The 19,584-nt window shown below is 42.0% G+C and overlaps 1 protein-coding gene across 1 annotated transcript; it reads left to right on the forward strand.

Annotated features, from left to right (window-relative positions):
• Positions 1-329: 329 nt before the first annotated feature.
• On the forward strand, positions 330-16,116 carry LOC145390268 (uncharacterized; the record flags this gene model as incomplete). The annotated part of the gene is made up of 10 exons (XM_080265249.1): positions 330-468; positions 6,454-6,576; positions 7,659-7,817; positions 10,968-11,058; positions 11,351-11,501; positions 13,380-13,720; positions 14,090-14,270; positions 14,826-14,925; positions 15,676-15,805; positions 16,033-16,116. Coding segments are annotated over 10 exons (1,499 nt in total), but the record flags the coding sequence as incomplete, so codon positions are not given.
• Positions 16,117-19,584: the final 3,468 nt, after the last annotated feature.

Raw genomic sequence — 19,584 nt, forward strand, 5'->3', positions numbered from 1 at the left:
TCACTTTTGAAAGAACAACCCTACTACATATATATACTAGAGAGAGAGAGAGAGAGAGAGAGAGAGAGAGAGAGGGATGAAGATAAAGATAGATAGATGTAGATATACCAGCAGGGGTAATTGGCACTGCCAGGCCAAAAAGGCGAATATTCAAATCCTATTTGTTCTAATTCAATCTTTTCTTACTTTCTACTCCAGAAAGACCATGTACCTCTTATGGGATTATAAGATGTCCAGTGAAATTTCTGTTTCATCTTTCGCATACTAACGCACAGTATTTGTGCACACTTGTTTACTATTACCTGTGACCCTCAAATGACCTCCAACAGGTGACCTCAAAAAGACCTTGGAGGTCAACTTCACATACATCCTATGTCCGAACTGGAAGTCATGTGTGAGTCTCCATGACAAAAACTGGGCAGCATGCGTACCCGGGTTGCTCCGGCCAAAAGGGCGAACACTCTACTGGTGACCCCAAATGACCCAGATATGAATTTTGACTCTCCCTCTGAAACCATCCTTTGGACATCCTGATTCAGAATATATATGAGTCTGGGGGTCTCTGGCCTTTGGTTTGGGCGTGGTTGAAGTACAAACAAACAAACACAAAAAAACAAAGCAAACGCGGTCTTACACACACACACACACACACACACACACACATATATATATATATATATATATATATATATATATATATATATATGTATATATATATGTATATACATACATACATATATATATATATATATATATATATATATATATATATATATATATAGTCAATCGAGGTAAATAAAAACATATAGGCAAATTGGAGTAAAAGTGTAACACAGCCCTGCCAGTCTATCTTTTTGCCAATTTTTTCTAGTTTTTGGTGTGGTGGATAGGCCTACCAATTCTCCATATTATGTGTATGAAGATTTACCAAATAATGATTTGATGCCAGGTTATGATCAAAAGAAAAAATTTAAATTTAATTTTTGCTCATTTACTTTTTGTTTGCATTTTTCTTTAAGTTATGCCATTTCAGGTGCTCTGAATGCATTGCATTCATTCTTCTGTCAGGTGATCAGTGGCAGTTGCCCTTAACCCTTTAACGCGCGGGTGTTATTCCAGAATGACATTGACAAAACTGGACCAAACCGGCGGGTGTCATTCCCGGAATGATTGTGAATATTTTGAACACCGCTGCGCGTTTTCCTGCGGCGCCAAAGTGTCTCAACAGCAAGAGTAGCTGTCGAGTTCTTTCACGCCATCCATCCCACACCTCTCTCCTCCAACCCCGAGGGGGCCCCCCACCCCTGCCCTGACCCGCATCAGTCAATATCTATCAAGCTCTGTGCGTGAGAATATGGCGCTCTTCCCGACTCATCGTCAGCTCGTCTTCCTCCTCAAAAGTGATTAGTGCTAGTGTTCCTTCTACCTCTACACCGGTGAAGGAACTGCCGACGGCGAGGCAGAAGGGGTTGAGCACTCCTGAAATTAGAACTGAGCTGGACAAAACAGTAAGTACTACTCTTGAATGTGGCAGTGAAAGTGACACACTCACAGCAAGCAGTGACGATTTGGCAGTGATTGGTGGTGAACCATTTTCCATTGATAGTGACAGTGATGAAAGTGATCGTGTTGTTTGCCCCCCACCACCACCCCAACTTACTCTGGAGAAAGGGAAGGCTCCTATGGGCAAATCTGGTATTGCACGTGGGAAGGGAGTGAAAAGCGCCAGACTCACGTCTCCCACACCAGGCCCTAGTAAGCATTTCCCATCAATTTCCCCGTTCCCCCAAAGCCCTATTGCCCTCACATCATCATCATCATCTGCCGTGCCCTTTCCTCAGTCTACCATCATCTGAGGAATACGAATTCCCAGAGCCTGCAAAGCGAGGGAAAGCAGGCCGTGCAGGCCGATGCAGGCAGGGCAGGCAGGCCTAGAACAAAGGGGATGCATGGCAGTTGGAGGGGGCAAAGCTGGGCCAACGATAAGCGAGGAGATAAGCGAGGTGATAAAAGCCGGGCACGAAAGGGTCAAGTTTCACCACGCACCAGGTCAGAAACCCCCCGCCTGCCCCCCCGATCAAGCTCCCTCTACCCTTGCCACCCCCCCACTCACCGCCCCCTGCACTCACCCCCTCCCCATTGCCTCCTTGCCCCTCACCCCCTCCCGCTCGCCTCTCCTGCCTCACCTCCTGCCTCACCCATTGCCCTTCACCCATACTGCCTCCACCTCAGCTCCTTCTCACGGAGAAACGAGTGCAATGCAACCTGCCACTTCCACTGAACCACGCACAGGGAAAGGTGGATGCATTTGTTTGCTCTGACGGTGCAGATTTTCAGCCACACAATACGCCGTTTGATATGATGTAAATGCTGGAATACAGCCTGCCTTTCCATGCAACGCAGGAGATGACATTGTTGACTACTTCCTGGCCTTCATGGATGATGAAATCGTGCAGCATGTCAGCGATGAGACCAATAGGTATGCAGCTCAGTGTGCAGCAGAAGGGCTGGGACTATTGGCTCACCAAAGCAAAGTGTCGTGGTTGCCTGTCGGAATCAGAGAGCTGTATGGTTTTTTTGCACTAATGTTTCTGATGCCCCATATAAAGAGACATGAGTTGGAGGGAGTCCTGGCTCGTGGATGAGCATTACTACTATCCCAATATTCGGGGAAGTATATGTCACGGGATCGGTTCCGACAGCTGCTTGGATACCTGCACTCTCTGCTGACAATGCAAACCCCGTCCCAAACTGACCCTTTGTGGAAAGTGAGGGATTTTCTCAACAGGATTAGTGGGATCGATTTATGCGATTTTTCCGGCCTATGCAGAAAGTCGTCATAGACGAATCCCTGGTATTGTTCCAGAGGACGTCTCAAATTCATGCAGTACATCCCCAGCAAACGCCACAGCTTTGGGATAAAGTTCTTTGTGTCTGTGTGACTGTGAGACAGGGTATATCCTGGATTTTGTCATCTACTCCGCATTAGTACAATGGACGTGAACAGGAAAGACCCCCTTGGCTTCTCTGGCTCCGTTGTAAAAGTGCTGATGGAGAAGTATTTTGGTGGTAATCATGTGCTGTACACAGACAATTACTACACAGCACCGAAACTCTCCAAATACCTGGCTGAACACGCGCATTGGCACTGTTGGCAATGTATGGAGCTATAGGAAAGAGTGGCCAAGTTTCCCCGAAGCATCATCATCATCCAAGGGAGATGTTCACCTGAAGAAGTCAGACAAGCTTCTGGCGATCAGGATGGCATGACAAGAAGGTCGTGAATATGATCAGCACCAATCCACAAGGGGGGAATTGCAGAGAACTGGGAAGGTCAGCTACAGGACTGGGAGGAAGAGCCAATCATGAAGCCTGATGCTGTCATTGATTACAATGTCAATATGAGACTTGTTGATAAGTCTGATATGATGATTGGCGAAATCGACTGTCTCAGGAGAAACACCCGATATGGTACAGGAAGGCTTGCCTGCACATGCTCGATATGTGCATGCTCAACGCCTTCATTCTCTACAAGACACAAGTCGGGGGCATCAAGGCAACCATCACTGAGACAGTTTTCCAAGACTGTCGTGCAGCAGCTACTTGCACGATTTGGTCAGGTGACGGCATTCGATCCCGAGGCGACACTCCTGACACACAACCTGACCGTCTTGAGTGCTGCAATTACATGAGCCGGCACCAGCTTGTGAAATTGCCTCTTTACAGCAGGCGGCAGGCTTGTCACAGGGCCGCTTGCAGAGTATGTCATAACACCACACGGAGGCCTTCGGACAGAGAAAAATGAGCACACACCAGTGCCTGGAATGCCAAGAAGTCGCCTCTATGTGTAACTCCGTGCTTTGTCGAGTACCACTCTCTCTGAGTAAATACTGAAAGTGACAGTGATATATAGTGATGCGAGCAGTGACGTGCTTTGCCAAATAATTGTATAATGGATAATGTAGTAATAAAGGGATATTTTGCCTAGAAAAAAATGTAAATATTGGCCAGTATAATAAGTGATATCGTAATAAGAGAATCTGCAGCACTTGTGTAATTCTGTGATGCGACAGTGACGCAATATAGTAATAAGTGCAGTGTAAATATAATGTATATGTGCCCAGATTATATGTAAAATAATATTAGAGAGAAGTTAGAAATAATAAAAAAGATCGCATGAAACGTCATTGAGCAGGTGCCGCCGCAGTGAAGTGAGGCGCAGCCGCAGTGATGGCGGAGGGCACAGCCGCAGGGAAGTGCCTTTTTACCTACCTCAGTGAACACAGTGGGTGTTTATCGTATGTACAGTGTTCATATATGTTTATATTACTATTATGAGAGAGTGATTGGCATTTGGTACTGGTGTGTGGGGCGTAAAATAGTTATTTCACACCCCTCACTTCTAACGGCTCTCCCTGTCCTGTGAAAGTCAACAAAGTCATGAAACCTACATCAATGGAAAGCTTGAAGGTTAGTACTTTCAAATGAATTACCTTATTTTTTTTTCTCTAGCTTTATTCTTGTGCAGAGTTATTAAGGTTTAAAGGTTTGTTTACATTTGGCTGAAACCCCGCGGGAGAGGACAGTCAGACCAAACACAATACCAGCGGTTAAAGGGTTAAGAGTCAAACCAAGAGACAGGACCTGCCTGCTTTTGTAACTCCAGTATAGATATGTGGTTTTGTACCCGGTACAGACACCTCCCAAAGAGGTTATAAAAAAAACATGTTTTCTTATTGCATCTAAAACAACAAAGCAAAAAATAGGACACAACAGCAGTGTAAGGTCCAACAAAGCTTCACACCGAAGATAAACTTCATGAAGAGCAATACATTAACTCTTCTGAAGAGAAAAGCAGTACATGAACGTTTCAAAAATGTAGTTAAGTTTGGATTTCTCCTTCCCATGAAAATGTAAAGTCTTAGAAGAATGTGAAGTTTGCATGGATCAGTCCAAACAAGTAAGATGCCAGCATATATAAAGGACAAGAAGGCACTCACTGAGAGTGCATACCTCTGTCAATGCGATTGCAAGATCCTGATCCGGATCCGGATCCGGATCTGCCACCCAAAATTTAATCAATTCTTTCTTGGCCCATGGCCCTCCCTTCAACGAAATTTCATTGAAATTCATGGAGAACCTTTTGGAGGCATTGTTATGAGTATTATGTTGGTTGAAACATTCATTGCGAGGGTATTTTTCATGCGATATTCTGACGCTCACTTGAATAAATAATGTCCAGTAAATATGTATGAGTGCAGAATAGGGTGTAAATGGGGTGTAATGTAAGTGGTAAAGTATATTGTGATTGAAGAAATAAAGTAAAAGTGGAAACACGAGTGTTAGAGAGTGTGGTTGCTACGAGATTATGCGCTAGCATTTCACTAAATGCCCTCGTCATGAATATAAATAATTGAAAACGTTTATAGTGGTAGAGGAAAGGTTCAATGTAAAGAAGAAAATATTATGAAAGTGATAAAACAATTTTGTATGTTGAAATATGAGTCGTAGTGAGTGCGCTGAGTATGCATATGTGCGCTATACTTATGCTACATGTCATCGTAATGAATGAAAACAGCTGAAAACATTTACATATAGTACAAAATGGTAAAATGGCACTGAAACAGTAGTATACAGGTAGAAAAAATGATATGTTGACTGAAAGAAGAAACTTTTGCACGTAGCATTTTACCAATCGGACCAAACTCGCTATGCTCACACGAAGGTACAATGCTTATTTTTCATATATATGTCATTGAAATTCATTATATTGTTATTCTTATTGTTTATTAGTTCAAATTCAATAAATGTAGAGGTGTTGTTTGTTGTTTCTCCCAAAATTACTTACCATAGAAAACGTGAGCGCCTCACACCTCTATGATAGAATACGATACCTGGCGCCTGGGACCTCACCTATTCTGACCAGTTGCGGACCACGATAAGCACTTTCTTTGTGATTTTCCTTTGTTTCTCAACATAAGCGGAAGTTTTAGCCAAAAATTTTTTTTTCCAAAAGTGGTCGGGACTGGGGGGTGTCAGGCGCGAAAGTGGTCGGGATGTGACGGGTTAACTGCAAAGTGTCAGAGGATATCCCCAGGGAAAAGATATACACACCCAAAACGTAAATATATATATATATATATATATATATATATATATATATATCAAGATTCCTGTGCAAAAGTATAAAAAGATATATTAATTTTTGCAGCTTTTGCTTCTGTATGGCCAGACACCTCAATCTTCGAAGGGATGAACAGAAACAAATCACCTCCACTTCGTCTTTTACTCTGTTCTGTAGCTCCCATCCCTTTAATTTAAAACACCCCACTCTTAGACCTATCCATTCCCTCCCTTCCCCCCCTTCAGCTAAGAAGACAAAGTTCTGTTCAGCTTAGGGAACCTCACTGCAGCCAAAGAATTAAGTATTTGTATTTACTGTCGAAGGTGCAGCGTGTTTGTGGAGTTGCCCTACAGCTCGGGAGACTCACAGCCACAGACGGTTGCCTGGTGGACTCCCTCACGTGGTCTGGCTCCCACCTTCCTCCTCCCACTTTTTCCCGACAAGTTTTACAGGTAAGCGTACTGACTGCGTTTCTCTTCATTACTAAGTTTTTACCTAAATTAGAGAAGAAACTAGCATCAACTGATTTCAGTAACAAATTTACCTTTTCAATAAACTGATGTCATTATTTTTTATACCTTCAGGCAAATTTATTCAGCTTAGGGGTTCCACTTTGGTGTAAAGAGGCCAGTAAGAAAGCTATAACTGTACCTTCTACGAGGAACTCAGCAAATTTCTCCTAAACAAGATAAAAATGCATCGGAATGAGTAAGTGAATAACTTAAAATAAAAACTAGTGGCAATACCACCAGGGTTTTGTGTCGCGGATAACTGAAACTGGCGACATTATAAAGAACAAAACTTGATAATACAATAAGATAAAGGGTAAAAGTAAGACACTAAAACCATTAAACATTAAATCTTACTAAGGATTCTGGGTGCCTCCACAAAGAAGAACGTTCCATCTCTTATACCACAGGCATCATCTCCAAGCACCTACGAAAGATGGTAAAATCCCTCACCCACTCTGTGCTTTGAGCCTCCTGGAGATGACAGTCATAAAATACAAACAGACGTCATCAGTGTGAACGTGCTCTAACGAAGTTTCCAGCTTTTATTCAGATAAATTTAAAATCATTAAGGAATAACCATTATACACATTCTTGTCACTAGAGACGTATTCTTTCAGCTTAGGAGAATTTTTCTTCTTTAAGATCTTTGACATGTCTTAGTAATGCGTTTGACAGGCTTGAAGGCAAAGTGGTGGAAAATATGGAATAGGAGAGAACTCTTGTGTATAATAATATCAGTCCAATTATGAGGAAAATATTTGTGCAGCCGGAGGCCATTAGTTCAGATTATATGTGAGAAATTGGTAAGCTGTTCTAAGGGGAATATAATGATATTGAACATAGATTTCCATAATAACTCTTGTAACAGATAGCCATATATCTGAAGCATATATATCAAACTGGTGACAAGATTTTAAAGGTAGATAAGGACTTGAAACATTTGGTTGGACATGAGAAATACTGATCCTTTTCCTTAATGTCCCTTGCACAGCAGAGCCATAAAACTAGGTTTTCCCCTTCAGATTGGCAATGGGCCCGCGTCTGCTGGTGGCTCTTGTTCCAAATTCGGTGTTCAAAACAAAGGTGGTCCACGACTCTGACGCGCCTGGGGGGAGGCGGGTCATCATCTTGAGCCCCGGAGTCACACTGCTTGAAACTGTGTCAGAGGCTATGAACTTTACGTAGGAGATCTGACATGCAATCAAGTGTGTGTGAGCGAGTGTGAGTGTGACGGTGACTGTGACTGTGCTGTGTGTTTGAGTGTGAGTGTGAGTATCGGCGTGAGTGTAAGACTGTGTGTGTGAGGAATGTAGGATGTTTCGGCCACGGATGCTTGGGCCATAGGCCACCAACCTAGGATGTTTTGAAATGTGAAGTGTTGTGAAACTTATCTAAGCAAACCTAACCAACCTATCGCCAAAACGTCGTAGGGTGGTGCCCCATGGCTCAAACGTCCGTGGCCCAAACGTCCGTGGCCGAAACATGCGTACACGGTGTGTGTGTGTGTGTGTGTGTGTGTGTGTGTGTGTGTTAAAAAAATGGCATTAATCCATTGTTTCTTTCCTATAGAAGTACTTAAGTATTATAGATGGATGCACATGAAAACACCCACATATCAGCAGGTTGAACTGTTTCAGAAGCCTTCAGTTCCAACAAATAAATTTAATATGTCTTTCATTTTATGTTCACACTGCCTTCATTTTTAAATGTTGACCTGGAATCAGGTAAAATAAACATCATCATCATGATCATTATCATTCTGTCCGTAATTGTGAGGTGAAATAGTATTCAGAAACTATTAAACAGAAACCACAAAAGTAGAACTGCCACATAGCTTTGGCGATGAAATGAAGAACACCAATATTGACATTTTCAAACCTATGAATTAAAAAATACACACATATTTTTGAATGTTTATTTGTAAACGAGTTTCAGATATGCCTGTGAAATAAGTCTTCCCATGACAACCAAATTGAAAATGTGATGCCACACCTTTGGCGTTTCTTCGTTTTTCTCAGTGTCCTTATATCGTTTTCGTGCTTGGACACACGCTCCGTCGAAATTGCTCGAAACGCTGAAACAAACATTGATCAACATTTTTTAATCTTGATGCCGAATATGCTGCAAACATGTCCGTAGCAATGTTCCATGACAAATTTCGTGGCAACAGCTTCAGCATGTTCGAATCTGACATGCAGCCCATACAGATACATGTCTGTAGCACTGCTTCCACAATATCGGCAGGAGAAATTCTGTTGCTTGCTACAGCTGCCTCAGTGGTGATTTGTGGACATCAAAAAAAAACCTCTGGGCGAATATTAAGTATGCCCATCATGAAGTGGTAGAAGTGAGCAGACATAGTGTAATCAGTGATATATTACCTGACTACACTGGATTTGTGTTGCACAAGTATGTGAGAGTGGTTTATTCAGGATGTTTTTTTAAATGGAATTTCAGCATCCAATGTAGTGCGTGGTTTATTTTTGTTCAGCAGGAAGCTCTGGCTATTCAAGCACACGATAAGCCCCTATATACGTCCATAAATCCAGCCATGATTATCTGTATTTTTACTCTGTCTTTCACTGGAACTGTCTGATCAAAATATCGATCTTCTTCATGACATCGGCACGATCCACCAACAGCGTATCACTGATGTCGTTGCATGTGTCTAATTTCTTAATCTCGTGTTTGAATTCTGAGTCTGTCAGATCTCAGAGAACACAATGTGCCTGTAAAGTTCTATTAATTACAACACGTGGTACCTGGCCGACTTCATAATGTTGAGGCAATCTCCACTCACCATCTGTGGTATTTAGTGAACTATCTAGTCAGGTACAGTACAGTCATAAAAACTATCGTTATCCTTCAGAGCTATGCACTATGACACAACGACGAAGTGTTATGGAATGACGGGCTGGAAAGTTTATACCGCAAACCCGTCAATGTCGGTTATGTGAGACACAGATATTATAATTTGTGCTAGGGGTAACAAGAGCTCATTAGATCGTCTGGCCTCTGTGCACTGAGACAATATGTTTTATTACCCGGCACCGAATTCATTAAAACAGAGTGGTGCAGAGTCGGCAACACACATGCAGACGGGCAATGAGTATGTGCATTCATTCCAGACGTATGGTAGTAATTCAGCCGATGTAAGCCACGTTAGTAATTTTCAGTGTAATAATGGTATATATTGCTTTCCCCATAAAATAAATTTTGAGTAGAAGGCAAACAATAATACTTGTCCAGTCTCATCGCTTTAACATTCTGTATACCCACCCCCTGATTCCAAAACAGCCTCTAGATGTCGACGCATGTATGCCACTAACTGAGGCATCCAACTGAAGCGTTTAACCACCCATCTAAACCAACATATGAACTCATGGACACCTGCTACATTATCATAAAAAGTCGATGCCTATAGATTTAATGCACTTCAAAATAATTTATTTGTTGTATTCAATAGATAATAAGTGTTGAATAGTAGGAAAATAATAAACGTGGCAAGTTTCATTATTAATCCCCGTCAGGGCGCTCAGGGTAACGCAAACACGTCCTATATATTTCCCCACCACATAACTCATTCTTGCTCATTATTCCAACTCTTGTAATGGGATTGTGATATAGCAGCACTAGATAGGGGAGGGGCGTACAGCAAGAGCCCGCCACATAGCCCGGACAACGTTCGTTTCTCAACAAACATAGCTGGGGGTAACGATAATTTTTCTCATGACTGTACATTCATGCCCAGTGCAGAAAACGTCCTCGTCAGAGTTACCAACGTGCTTCCAAACGGTGTTATGAACGTGTTCATAACAATGGTGCTTCTAACATGCATGCAGACTTAATCATGTCAATGTTTTGTACATACTCCAAGCACATGTGTCGAGCCCGGGTATCTGGGCACACATTTACCATATTCATTGACCTTCTTGGTGTTCACTTCTCCTTTGGTCTTATCATATGTGTGAATGGTGAGCACCTCTATCTATCGCCTAAGAGGCTATTGTGTAAGAATACTGGTGTCAAACTCAAAACCATGAATTGCTAATCAGTGTCCTTACTGTCTAACATTAGTGTGTGGGTGGACACACACACACACACACACACACACACACACACACACACACACACACACACGCACATAGATGCACGCGCATGCGCTTCGACACTCATCATTGTTACCTATCTATATTCGTATATATATATATATATATATATATATATATATATATATATATATATATATATATATATATATATACTGCATACAGTATATGATATTAATGTGGATGTGGTGCTGGAATCGTTCCCTGTCACTAACTTTGCAGATGCGTCTATGTGACCCCAGCCGACAGAGCGTGGGGAGTGGAACAGCCTGACGGGTCCTGGACCGGCATGATAGGAATGTCAGTGCGTGAAGTAGGTCCATTTACGGCCTTGTATCACTGTGTATCGGATGTGGATTAAATCACTTTATTTCCCTTATATTTTGCCATTTAATAAAATCATTGAAGATCATGTTGACTAAACTGGTATTAGAGATGCATACACAGACTGAAAGGTGGATAGATAGAAAGATAAAACGACCAGACAGAAAACGGGCAAAAAGTCGTCAGAGACTGATTTTATAAAATGTCGATAAGAAGATATGTTTGATTTGAAGGTACCTGACAGGATTGCACTTCAGATACTAATTAACTCTTTATTTTAGGAAGTGGAAATCAGCCTTGGCATCTTTACCATCACTGCCGCGAGAGCCAAGGTAGTGGACTTAACCTTCCCCGTCGACATCATATACAACAGGATGATCGTGGGTCGTGGCAATCCTGAGGTGAACCCCTGGAGCTTCCTACAACCACTGGGTCCTCGTGTTTGGTCAGCGCTTCTTACGGTTTTGTTGGGGGTCCTTGCAGTAATAACAATATTTCCCTCCTGTCTACCAACTCAGCCTTCTCATTGTACAGGGCGAATGGTGAAGGCATCCAGCTGCATTCGTGTCCTGTTACAACAAGGTAAGACCTCCAGCTTCTCCTATATGTTATGGTGGAAGTTGTCAGTTTTAGGGTAGAATTGTCAACCTACAACCATATGTGGTCGTACAGATATATTGGGCTGTTGATCAAGGCATCTAAATGCATTCGCTTGGTCCCTTCCAACAAAGTTTTAACAACAATATCTCATTACTTGCACTGTTGCATCAGGGTTTTCTACTTCCGTTTCTTAATTATAACATCTTATTCCCAGCTTTTTGTTTTGTTTTTATATCACGTGGTTTCAGGGATAATAGTATATATCATGAATACCTATAATATTTATCACATATATGTATGCAGTTGTGAATTTAAAAAAAAAAAAAAAATTCTATAACCTAATTAAATTACTGAAAGAGCCATCCCTCATGAAAACACTCTAGGTATGGCTTCGTAGGAAGTATTGGGAACTATTATTCACACTGTTTGGAGTTCTAAGATCTTAATTACAAAGAAACTTCTCTTTGTGCTGCAAAGTTCCTTAACCCGCGCCATCCCGGCGATGTGAATTAATGTCCGCACATGATGTGCACTCGTGTCCCGGTGACGTGAATTAACGCGGCAACATTGCAAGGTCCCTAATTTGCAAAATTTTCAATTTTCGTGAGTGATTGCGTGAGTGACTTTTGGCACGTATACACGGGACACCTTTCTCTATTCCTCTACAAGATGCCAAGCAGAGACAGTGCCTTACATCACATAACCTCTCCCCCCCCCTGCACGCCACTGTCTCGGCAATTCACCTGTTACCAGTGACCTGGCCAATAAAGACATTCAGGGCCAGAGTGATTCCCAATCGATGACAATGTGGAGGACAAAGTTTACATAGCATTAGAGGAAGAAACAGTCAGAAATGATGATCAGGTAATGTGGGAAAAAAAAGGTCATGAATGGTGATGAGTTAGTGAGTGAAACAATGCTTATAATGCCTATATTACTGTTTGAAAACCAATATACTCTTGTACTACATATAAATTCGTACCAAGTAAATAAATAAATACTGTTTATGAGTGGATAAAATAGTTACCCTCCCATAGAACTCGTTTTCTTTGGTGCCAGCCTGTTAGAAAACCCAGTCAGGTAAGGAAGTACTCGTACCTAAATCGAGTATTTTAAACCTTAGGTGAGCGATTTCTCTATGAATTTTCGATGTTTCTCACCAAAAGTGGATGTTTGAGCCAAAAAAAAAAGGTCCAGACTGGGGCATACAACTGCCCAGAAAACGTCGGGATGGGGCGGCTTAATGAGTTGCAAGCCAGCCTTGATTAATGGTTACTACTCAGCAGTGTAGTGGGACAAAACTTGTGATAAAATTTGTAGTAAAGTATCCAAAGGAAAAAATTTCCGAAAGCACTTCCGAATATGAGATATCATTTGCTGAAAATAATATTGACATATCACGTTGGTTTGTCTGATGCCGATGGTCAACGGTTGAATACATCACAATGAATATACATACAATATTGCCAATTTTTATTAAGTTCTTTATTTACCATTCATGACAAACCCGAGCACTCTAAGGAATGTTGGTATGTACGGAGGGTACATGAGGAAAAAAAAAAGTATTTTAATGCATATATACGGCAAAAATAATCTTAATATGTATGGTTACAAAGACAGTAATGAAACACAGTACAGTACCACATAAGAGAACTATCAAAATAACTCAGTTATACCTTAATCTGGAATAAATTCATGTGCTTATTTCAGATGTCAGCCCTGTCAGGACATGGTGGGTATGGGAGTGTATGGTGTTGGGTGTGTGGATGCTGACAACAATGGTGCTGACACGTAGCTATACAGGCAACCTGGTGTCCCTCCTGGCAGTCAGATACATCCCAATGCCTATACAGTCTCTCAGGGACGTGGTCGATAACCCTATTACATTTTTAGTGGAGAAGGGATCTAGTCAGGCTGACACTATTCAGGTTAGTAGTTACCCCATGAAGGGTAACAGAGTAGCATATAACGTCATTGGCATTGATGTATTTCTTGGCTCACCCAGTCAACGGACCTACTGCGATTGTGGCAAGACGCGGACATATTCCGAGGTAAATTGTCTGATCATGCAGGCCAAGACAGAGAAAATTAAACATATTTCTTATCAGACTTACTGAAGGAGACAATGAGAAGCCATATGCCAACAACCCGAACGGAGTATACGGGTTATTGTTCCAACTGTAATATAAACTAACAATGTTGGGGAATTTGTCACAGTATGTCTGGTTCTGGGGTAACTGTAGTGAAGCTATATAAATAACACTTTAAGACTTTCATTCCGTTACTTCCAGATGGTTAAGATTGGTGCTTTCCAAGAAATACATGATCGAGCACATTACGTTAAAATATGTGCAGTTATAGCCTAGTATAGGTGAGCCTTAAAAGTACAGCCTTTAAGACAGTCATTGTGCCACTTTCAGACGGCTGAGAGTGGTGTTTTCCGCGACATAAATAATCTGCAGAAGGAAGGCAGATTTCAAACCTTCGACACCTCTGAAGTGATGAAGAACCTGGATGTCAAAGTGAGGAGGGGGGACCACACCCTAATACACGTGGAGGACGTGACCAAGATGATGATGGCACGGGACTTTTCAGTGACAGGTGGGTTAGAGAGAGAGAGAGAGAGAGAGAGAGAGAGAGAGAGAGAGACTGTGTGTGTGTGTGTGTGTGTGTGTGTGTGTGCAACATGAATTTGCCCTTACAATGTCATATCTATGACAGGTGATGATCTAGGGACCCACCTAAGCTTCAAAAAATGGCTCAGCAAAGGACAAAAAAGGTCATATTAACCCAATTGCTGTTGAAGAAAACCATTGCATTTTTTTGTTTTTAATTATATTTTACGAGACGCCAGACAGTTTTTAGGTCGACCTTGACATGGAAATATACTTGTGATCCTTTGTTTTTTTTCGAATAACAAAATCGACCCCATAAGGAAAGAACTGTAGTCAGCATTATTCCCAGAAAATGTTTGGTAGTTTCAACGTCAGTTCGGCTAGTGTTTGTTGACCATGATTACATTTATTATCATCTACTATTGTACGACATTTTTTCTTTCTATATTGTAAGATCGCTGGCAGATATACCGGGAAGGTCATATAGCGTATTCATGGCACTAATTTTGCCAATATTTAACTATTTTCTTGGTGTCAACAGGAAAGTGTGACTTCTATCTAGCACGTGAGGAGTTCCTAACCGCGATGGGTGCCATGGCGGGGCCCAAGGACAGCCCACTCATCAACGCTGTCAGCCGCAGGTCAGCTGTCATAAATCAGTTGTATCTGTTTGATCTGGTAAGTTACTGAAGAGAGAACCTGTATTTTTACACGGGAAAAATCATCAGAGAAATTACCAATATGCCGGGAATCGAACCCGGGACTCTCAGGTGAGAGCCAAACTCTCACCTGAGAGTCGCGGGTTCGATTCCTGGCATATTGGTAATTTCTCTGATGACTTTTCCTGTGTAAAAATACAGGTTCTCTCTTCATTCTGACTTGCCGTAAGTGCTTGGGAGAGATTAAAAGCATCTACTTGCCCGAGTCCCAGGGGGTTAACTCACCCTCTTCAGGCCCACAGTGGGGGGCAGAGGGACGTTGGTTACAAGATTGTGACAACATGAGTTAACTTTTACCTAGTCCTGGTATAGTGGTATGCTGCCTGGCTCTCACCTGAGAGTCCCGGGTTCGATTCCCGGCATATTGGTAATTTCTCTGATGCTGGTAAGTTACTCCTGAGGTGATTAAGATCATTCGGCTTTATCAAGATTAATATTTAAAAAGTTTATTTGGATGAATAGGTTATCAGTTAGCTATTCTGTTTTTGTCCTAAAGTGGCCTAAAATTGCCATCTCAGCATTTTGAATCCGGAATTGTAATTGTTGCTTATCACTAGAATTGTGCTTGTCATGAAGGAGTAGTTATGTGAACAAAGCTACAAAAGGACGAGAATCTGGGCCAAGTTAAGGTGAAAAGTTTATGGTAACATATTCATAATCATGTGTTTCCAGGATCATAACAGTGAGAGAAGCAGGTATGTACGACCACTGGACCAACAGCTACACCCCCAACATGACCACCTGCCTCAACCCACCCACAACCATGGCCGTCAAATCCTCAATAAGTCTCTCCAGTATATGGGTAACTTCCTCACTGTGCTTTCGTGAGTTATACTCTCTACTCATCTATATATCTGTCTATCCATTTGTTATTCCATCCATCCATCCATTCACGTATCCATCCATCCACGTGTCTCTCTCTCTCTCTCTCTCTCTCTCTCTCTCTCTATTCATATATATTAAGTGAACCTGTAATACATGTATTAAATATGTTGCAGTTTGCTAAAAGTGAATTCTCTCACATTGCAGGGAACACTGGTGGTTTACGTGGCTGGCCTGGCAATTAGTTTTCACGTGTTCTGCTTCGAGCTCATCTACTCACACCTCCGGTAATGTGTCCGTGATGAAGGATGTGAGGCTGTTGGAGTGGCAGAGTCGAATCAGTTATCCACCGGCGTTTGGGGTTTCACATTGCAAGTTACTGACCAAGTTGTGTACTAGATATTTTGCAGACTGAATTACTAATGTTGCGTGATCGAGTTTGTAAGAAGAAAAAAAACAAAACTTTAATTTCCTCAACTCAAGCCTCATTTTTATTTCGTCTTGCTATTGAAAAAAAAAAAAAAAACATTTATTGAGAGACAAAGATGATCTCGAGTTGGATTGGATACATTCTGAAACTCTTCTAAGCTGAAGGAAACCGTCTAGAAATGGGAGAGAGAAAATAGGTAGAGGTTGGGAAGGGGAGGTGGGAGGCCAAGGATGAGATGGATTGATAGAGTTGAGAGGTACAGTATGAGAGAGAGAGAGAGAGAGAGAGAGAGAGAGAGAGAGAGAGAGAGAGAGAGAGAGAAATGTGAGCTGGGAGCAGGGCAGTGAAATGGCGGGGCACTTGGCGACATGGAGGAGATTTGTTTGTGGTCACTGCTTATGGGATTAAGGCGACTAAGGTTCTCTCTAAACTTGAGCATAATCGCGACAGCAACAAGAATGAAACTAGAGGGGCACTGAGTGGAGCGCATCTCTCCGACAAGGGCAACGTAATATCCAAACCACTCTTCATAATGGGTTAGGTTTTCTTATCAGTGATTAGGGTTCCGTAAAAAATGTTTTCCCTTGCAATATATAGACAGATAGATATTTCATTCTTGCTGCAGACGATTTATTCACCTTACAACAAGCTTTTGGAAATGAAGCGGGTTACATATGACCTTCATTTACCACTTTATCTTCGGCACGTCTGCGCAGTTGACCCTGGTGCAGTGTGGTGCAGTGAGGATCTGTTCCTTCTCCCCTTTGGGGCTAAGATGCGAATGAATGTGTTTGAGTGGATGAGTACATTGGGAGTGTGTCGTCGTGTCTCGGCTACCTCCCTTTCCTTGGAGGAAGCAGCCTAGGTATATAGACAGACGTCTCCCCGAAGCTGATTTAATCGTCCAGTGATAGCAGGAATAAAATAGAATAAAATGTCACCGGACTGAAAGGGTTAAACAGCTAATGGATGTTGTTTGTAACGTCTTTAGTACAGGAAATGCTGTATATTCTAAGCTCAATAAAATCATCTAAAAATAACAAGCATTTAATGAAAGATTCCTTAAGAAAGAGAAGGACACTTAAGATTCTTTATAATCCCTTCCATACGAGAACTGCCTTAAACTTTACAAAGCAGCCTCGCCAGAGCAAGGATCTATCTATCCATGTGCCTGTTTATCTACTTATCTACCTATTACCAGACGCGTCAAACCCGTAAAGGGTGACCACAAACAAATCACCTCCAAGTTTCCTTGTCCTCTACCATCGCCCTGTCCTCCCTCCCGCTCATAACCCCTTCCCTCATATATCACTACACTCCAGTCCCCCATCTCATCCCTGATCTCTCCTTTCTCCTCTCCCAAACCACCTCACTGGCATACATCCTTCTAGTCGGTCTCTCATTTTTCATTCTCTCCACATAGACTAAGGATACAATGAAAAATATCGGCATGTCACTGTATTTCCTAATAAACTCAAAGCATTTTATTCTCCAGCAAATGAAGCCTTTGCTAAGCTGCATGAAAACGTCTGGGGAGGGAAAGAATAAACTGTGAAAGGTAATCGCAGGCTGAAAACCCAAGCACTCTGGTACCTTTACTTGCTTTGCTCTGGAGAAAAATAAAGTTGTGCTGGAACTACTTTTGTATGTTTTCAGGGATTTTGTATGTTTTCTTGCGTTGATTCATTGTATATACCGTTATTTTTATGACTAATAGGTTCAGAATGCTGACACACACACACACACACACACACACACACACACACACACACACACACACACACACACACACACACACACACACACACACAAATACGAACATTCGTATTATACTTTACTCATACTACCAGAGAGGATACTTTACATTAGTCGTCAAGTTATGCAACACAAATATCGCGGCAAAACGTCTTAGCAAGATGACTTCTTCAAACAGAATCAGTAACTTCAAATATAAGCCTCTCAACAAGCATCAGTTTGTTTATAAAGTAGTCTAGCAAAGATGTGAGCTTTTTGTATATTCAGTAAACATTGCAAAACCGAAAACACGGCTTGATCCGACTGTTTTCCTAGGCTATTCAATATATCTTTAAGTCATACAAGAGTTATGTTAATCATTAGACATAAAGATAATATTACTGCCTGACTATATTATATTGAGGCCAATTTTGTACAAGGCTTGTTTGAATTTATGAGGAAAGAGTATTTGTGTTGGTGTTTAAGGGTCGTGTAGTAAGTCAGAGGTATCGTAACGCCTCTTCTTAAGCGATTTATTTTACTCATTACACTCAAAAATTGTAGTCTGCGTCGGTTATATCGCTTTCTAAACCAACATGCTTTTCGTCAATGACGTTCAAGAATATGCTGAGGTGTAAGGTGAGGAACAAGTCGCTATGGAAAAGGAACTACTGAGCCAACAGGGTCACCTAGGCCCATATTCTCGTCAGGTAAGGAGGCTTCGTAACACCTCTTCCTTAACTATTCATTTTTGGATATGGCTGGTTAATATCCTTTTGTACGCATTTTATGCAGAGTATGGCGATACTAAAATGATTTATGTAACACACAATAGGGGTTTAAAGTGTAATAGGCAAAATAAAGTGCTCAGGAAGAGGTGTTAGGAAGCTCCCTTACCCGACAAGAACACTGGCCTAGATGACATTGTTGGTTTCGTAGTAAGTTATACTCAGCGATTTGTTCCGCACCTTACACCCCAATGTCCTCTTGTACGTCACTGATGCATAGTATATCAATATAAAAAACATGTAAACAGCACACTTTTTTTTTTTTTTTTAATGGTATGATTTTTAGGAAAAGAAAAAAAAAATGGAACATACATTGATCCATTGTTGACGGCTGCGTGTTGGCTGTGTGGTAGGGGAGTGTGGGTGTGCTGACACAGATAAATAATGAGCCTCTGGCCTGTCCCCCTCACTGGCCGCCTGATCCTGCGCGGCCGACTGCCTCACCCGCCACTGCCTGACCATCGCCTCTCTGCTGGTAAGTCTTGAGAGTGTGGTGCCGTGCTGGTGTGGCTGACGGTGTTAGTGTGGTGGTGGTGTGGTTGACGGTGTTAGTGTGGTGGTGGTGTGGCTGACTGTGTTAGTGTGGTGGTGGTGTGGTTGACGGTGTTAGTGTGGTGGTGGTGTGGCTGACGGTGTTAGTGTGGTGGTGGTGTGGCTGACTGTGTTTGCGTGGTGCTGATGTGGCTCACGGTGTTAATGTGGTGGTGGTGTGGCTGACGGTGTTAAGTGTGGTGGTGGTTTGGCTGTGATAGTGTGGTGCTGGTGTGGCTGACGGTGTTAGTGTGGTGCTGGTGTGGCTGACGGTGT

The sequence above is a fragment of the Coenobita brevimanus genome, unplaced genomic scaffold (assembly GCF_032717465.1).
Source record: "Coenobita brevimanus isolate Jiangsu-jjx unplaced genomic scaffold, ASM3271746v2 jjx.HiC_scaffold_466, whole genome shotgun sequence".
In the NCBI taxonomy this organism is placed as follows: Eukaryota; Metazoa; Arthropoda; class Malacostraca; order Decapoda; family Coenobitidae; genus Coenobita; species Coenobita brevimanus.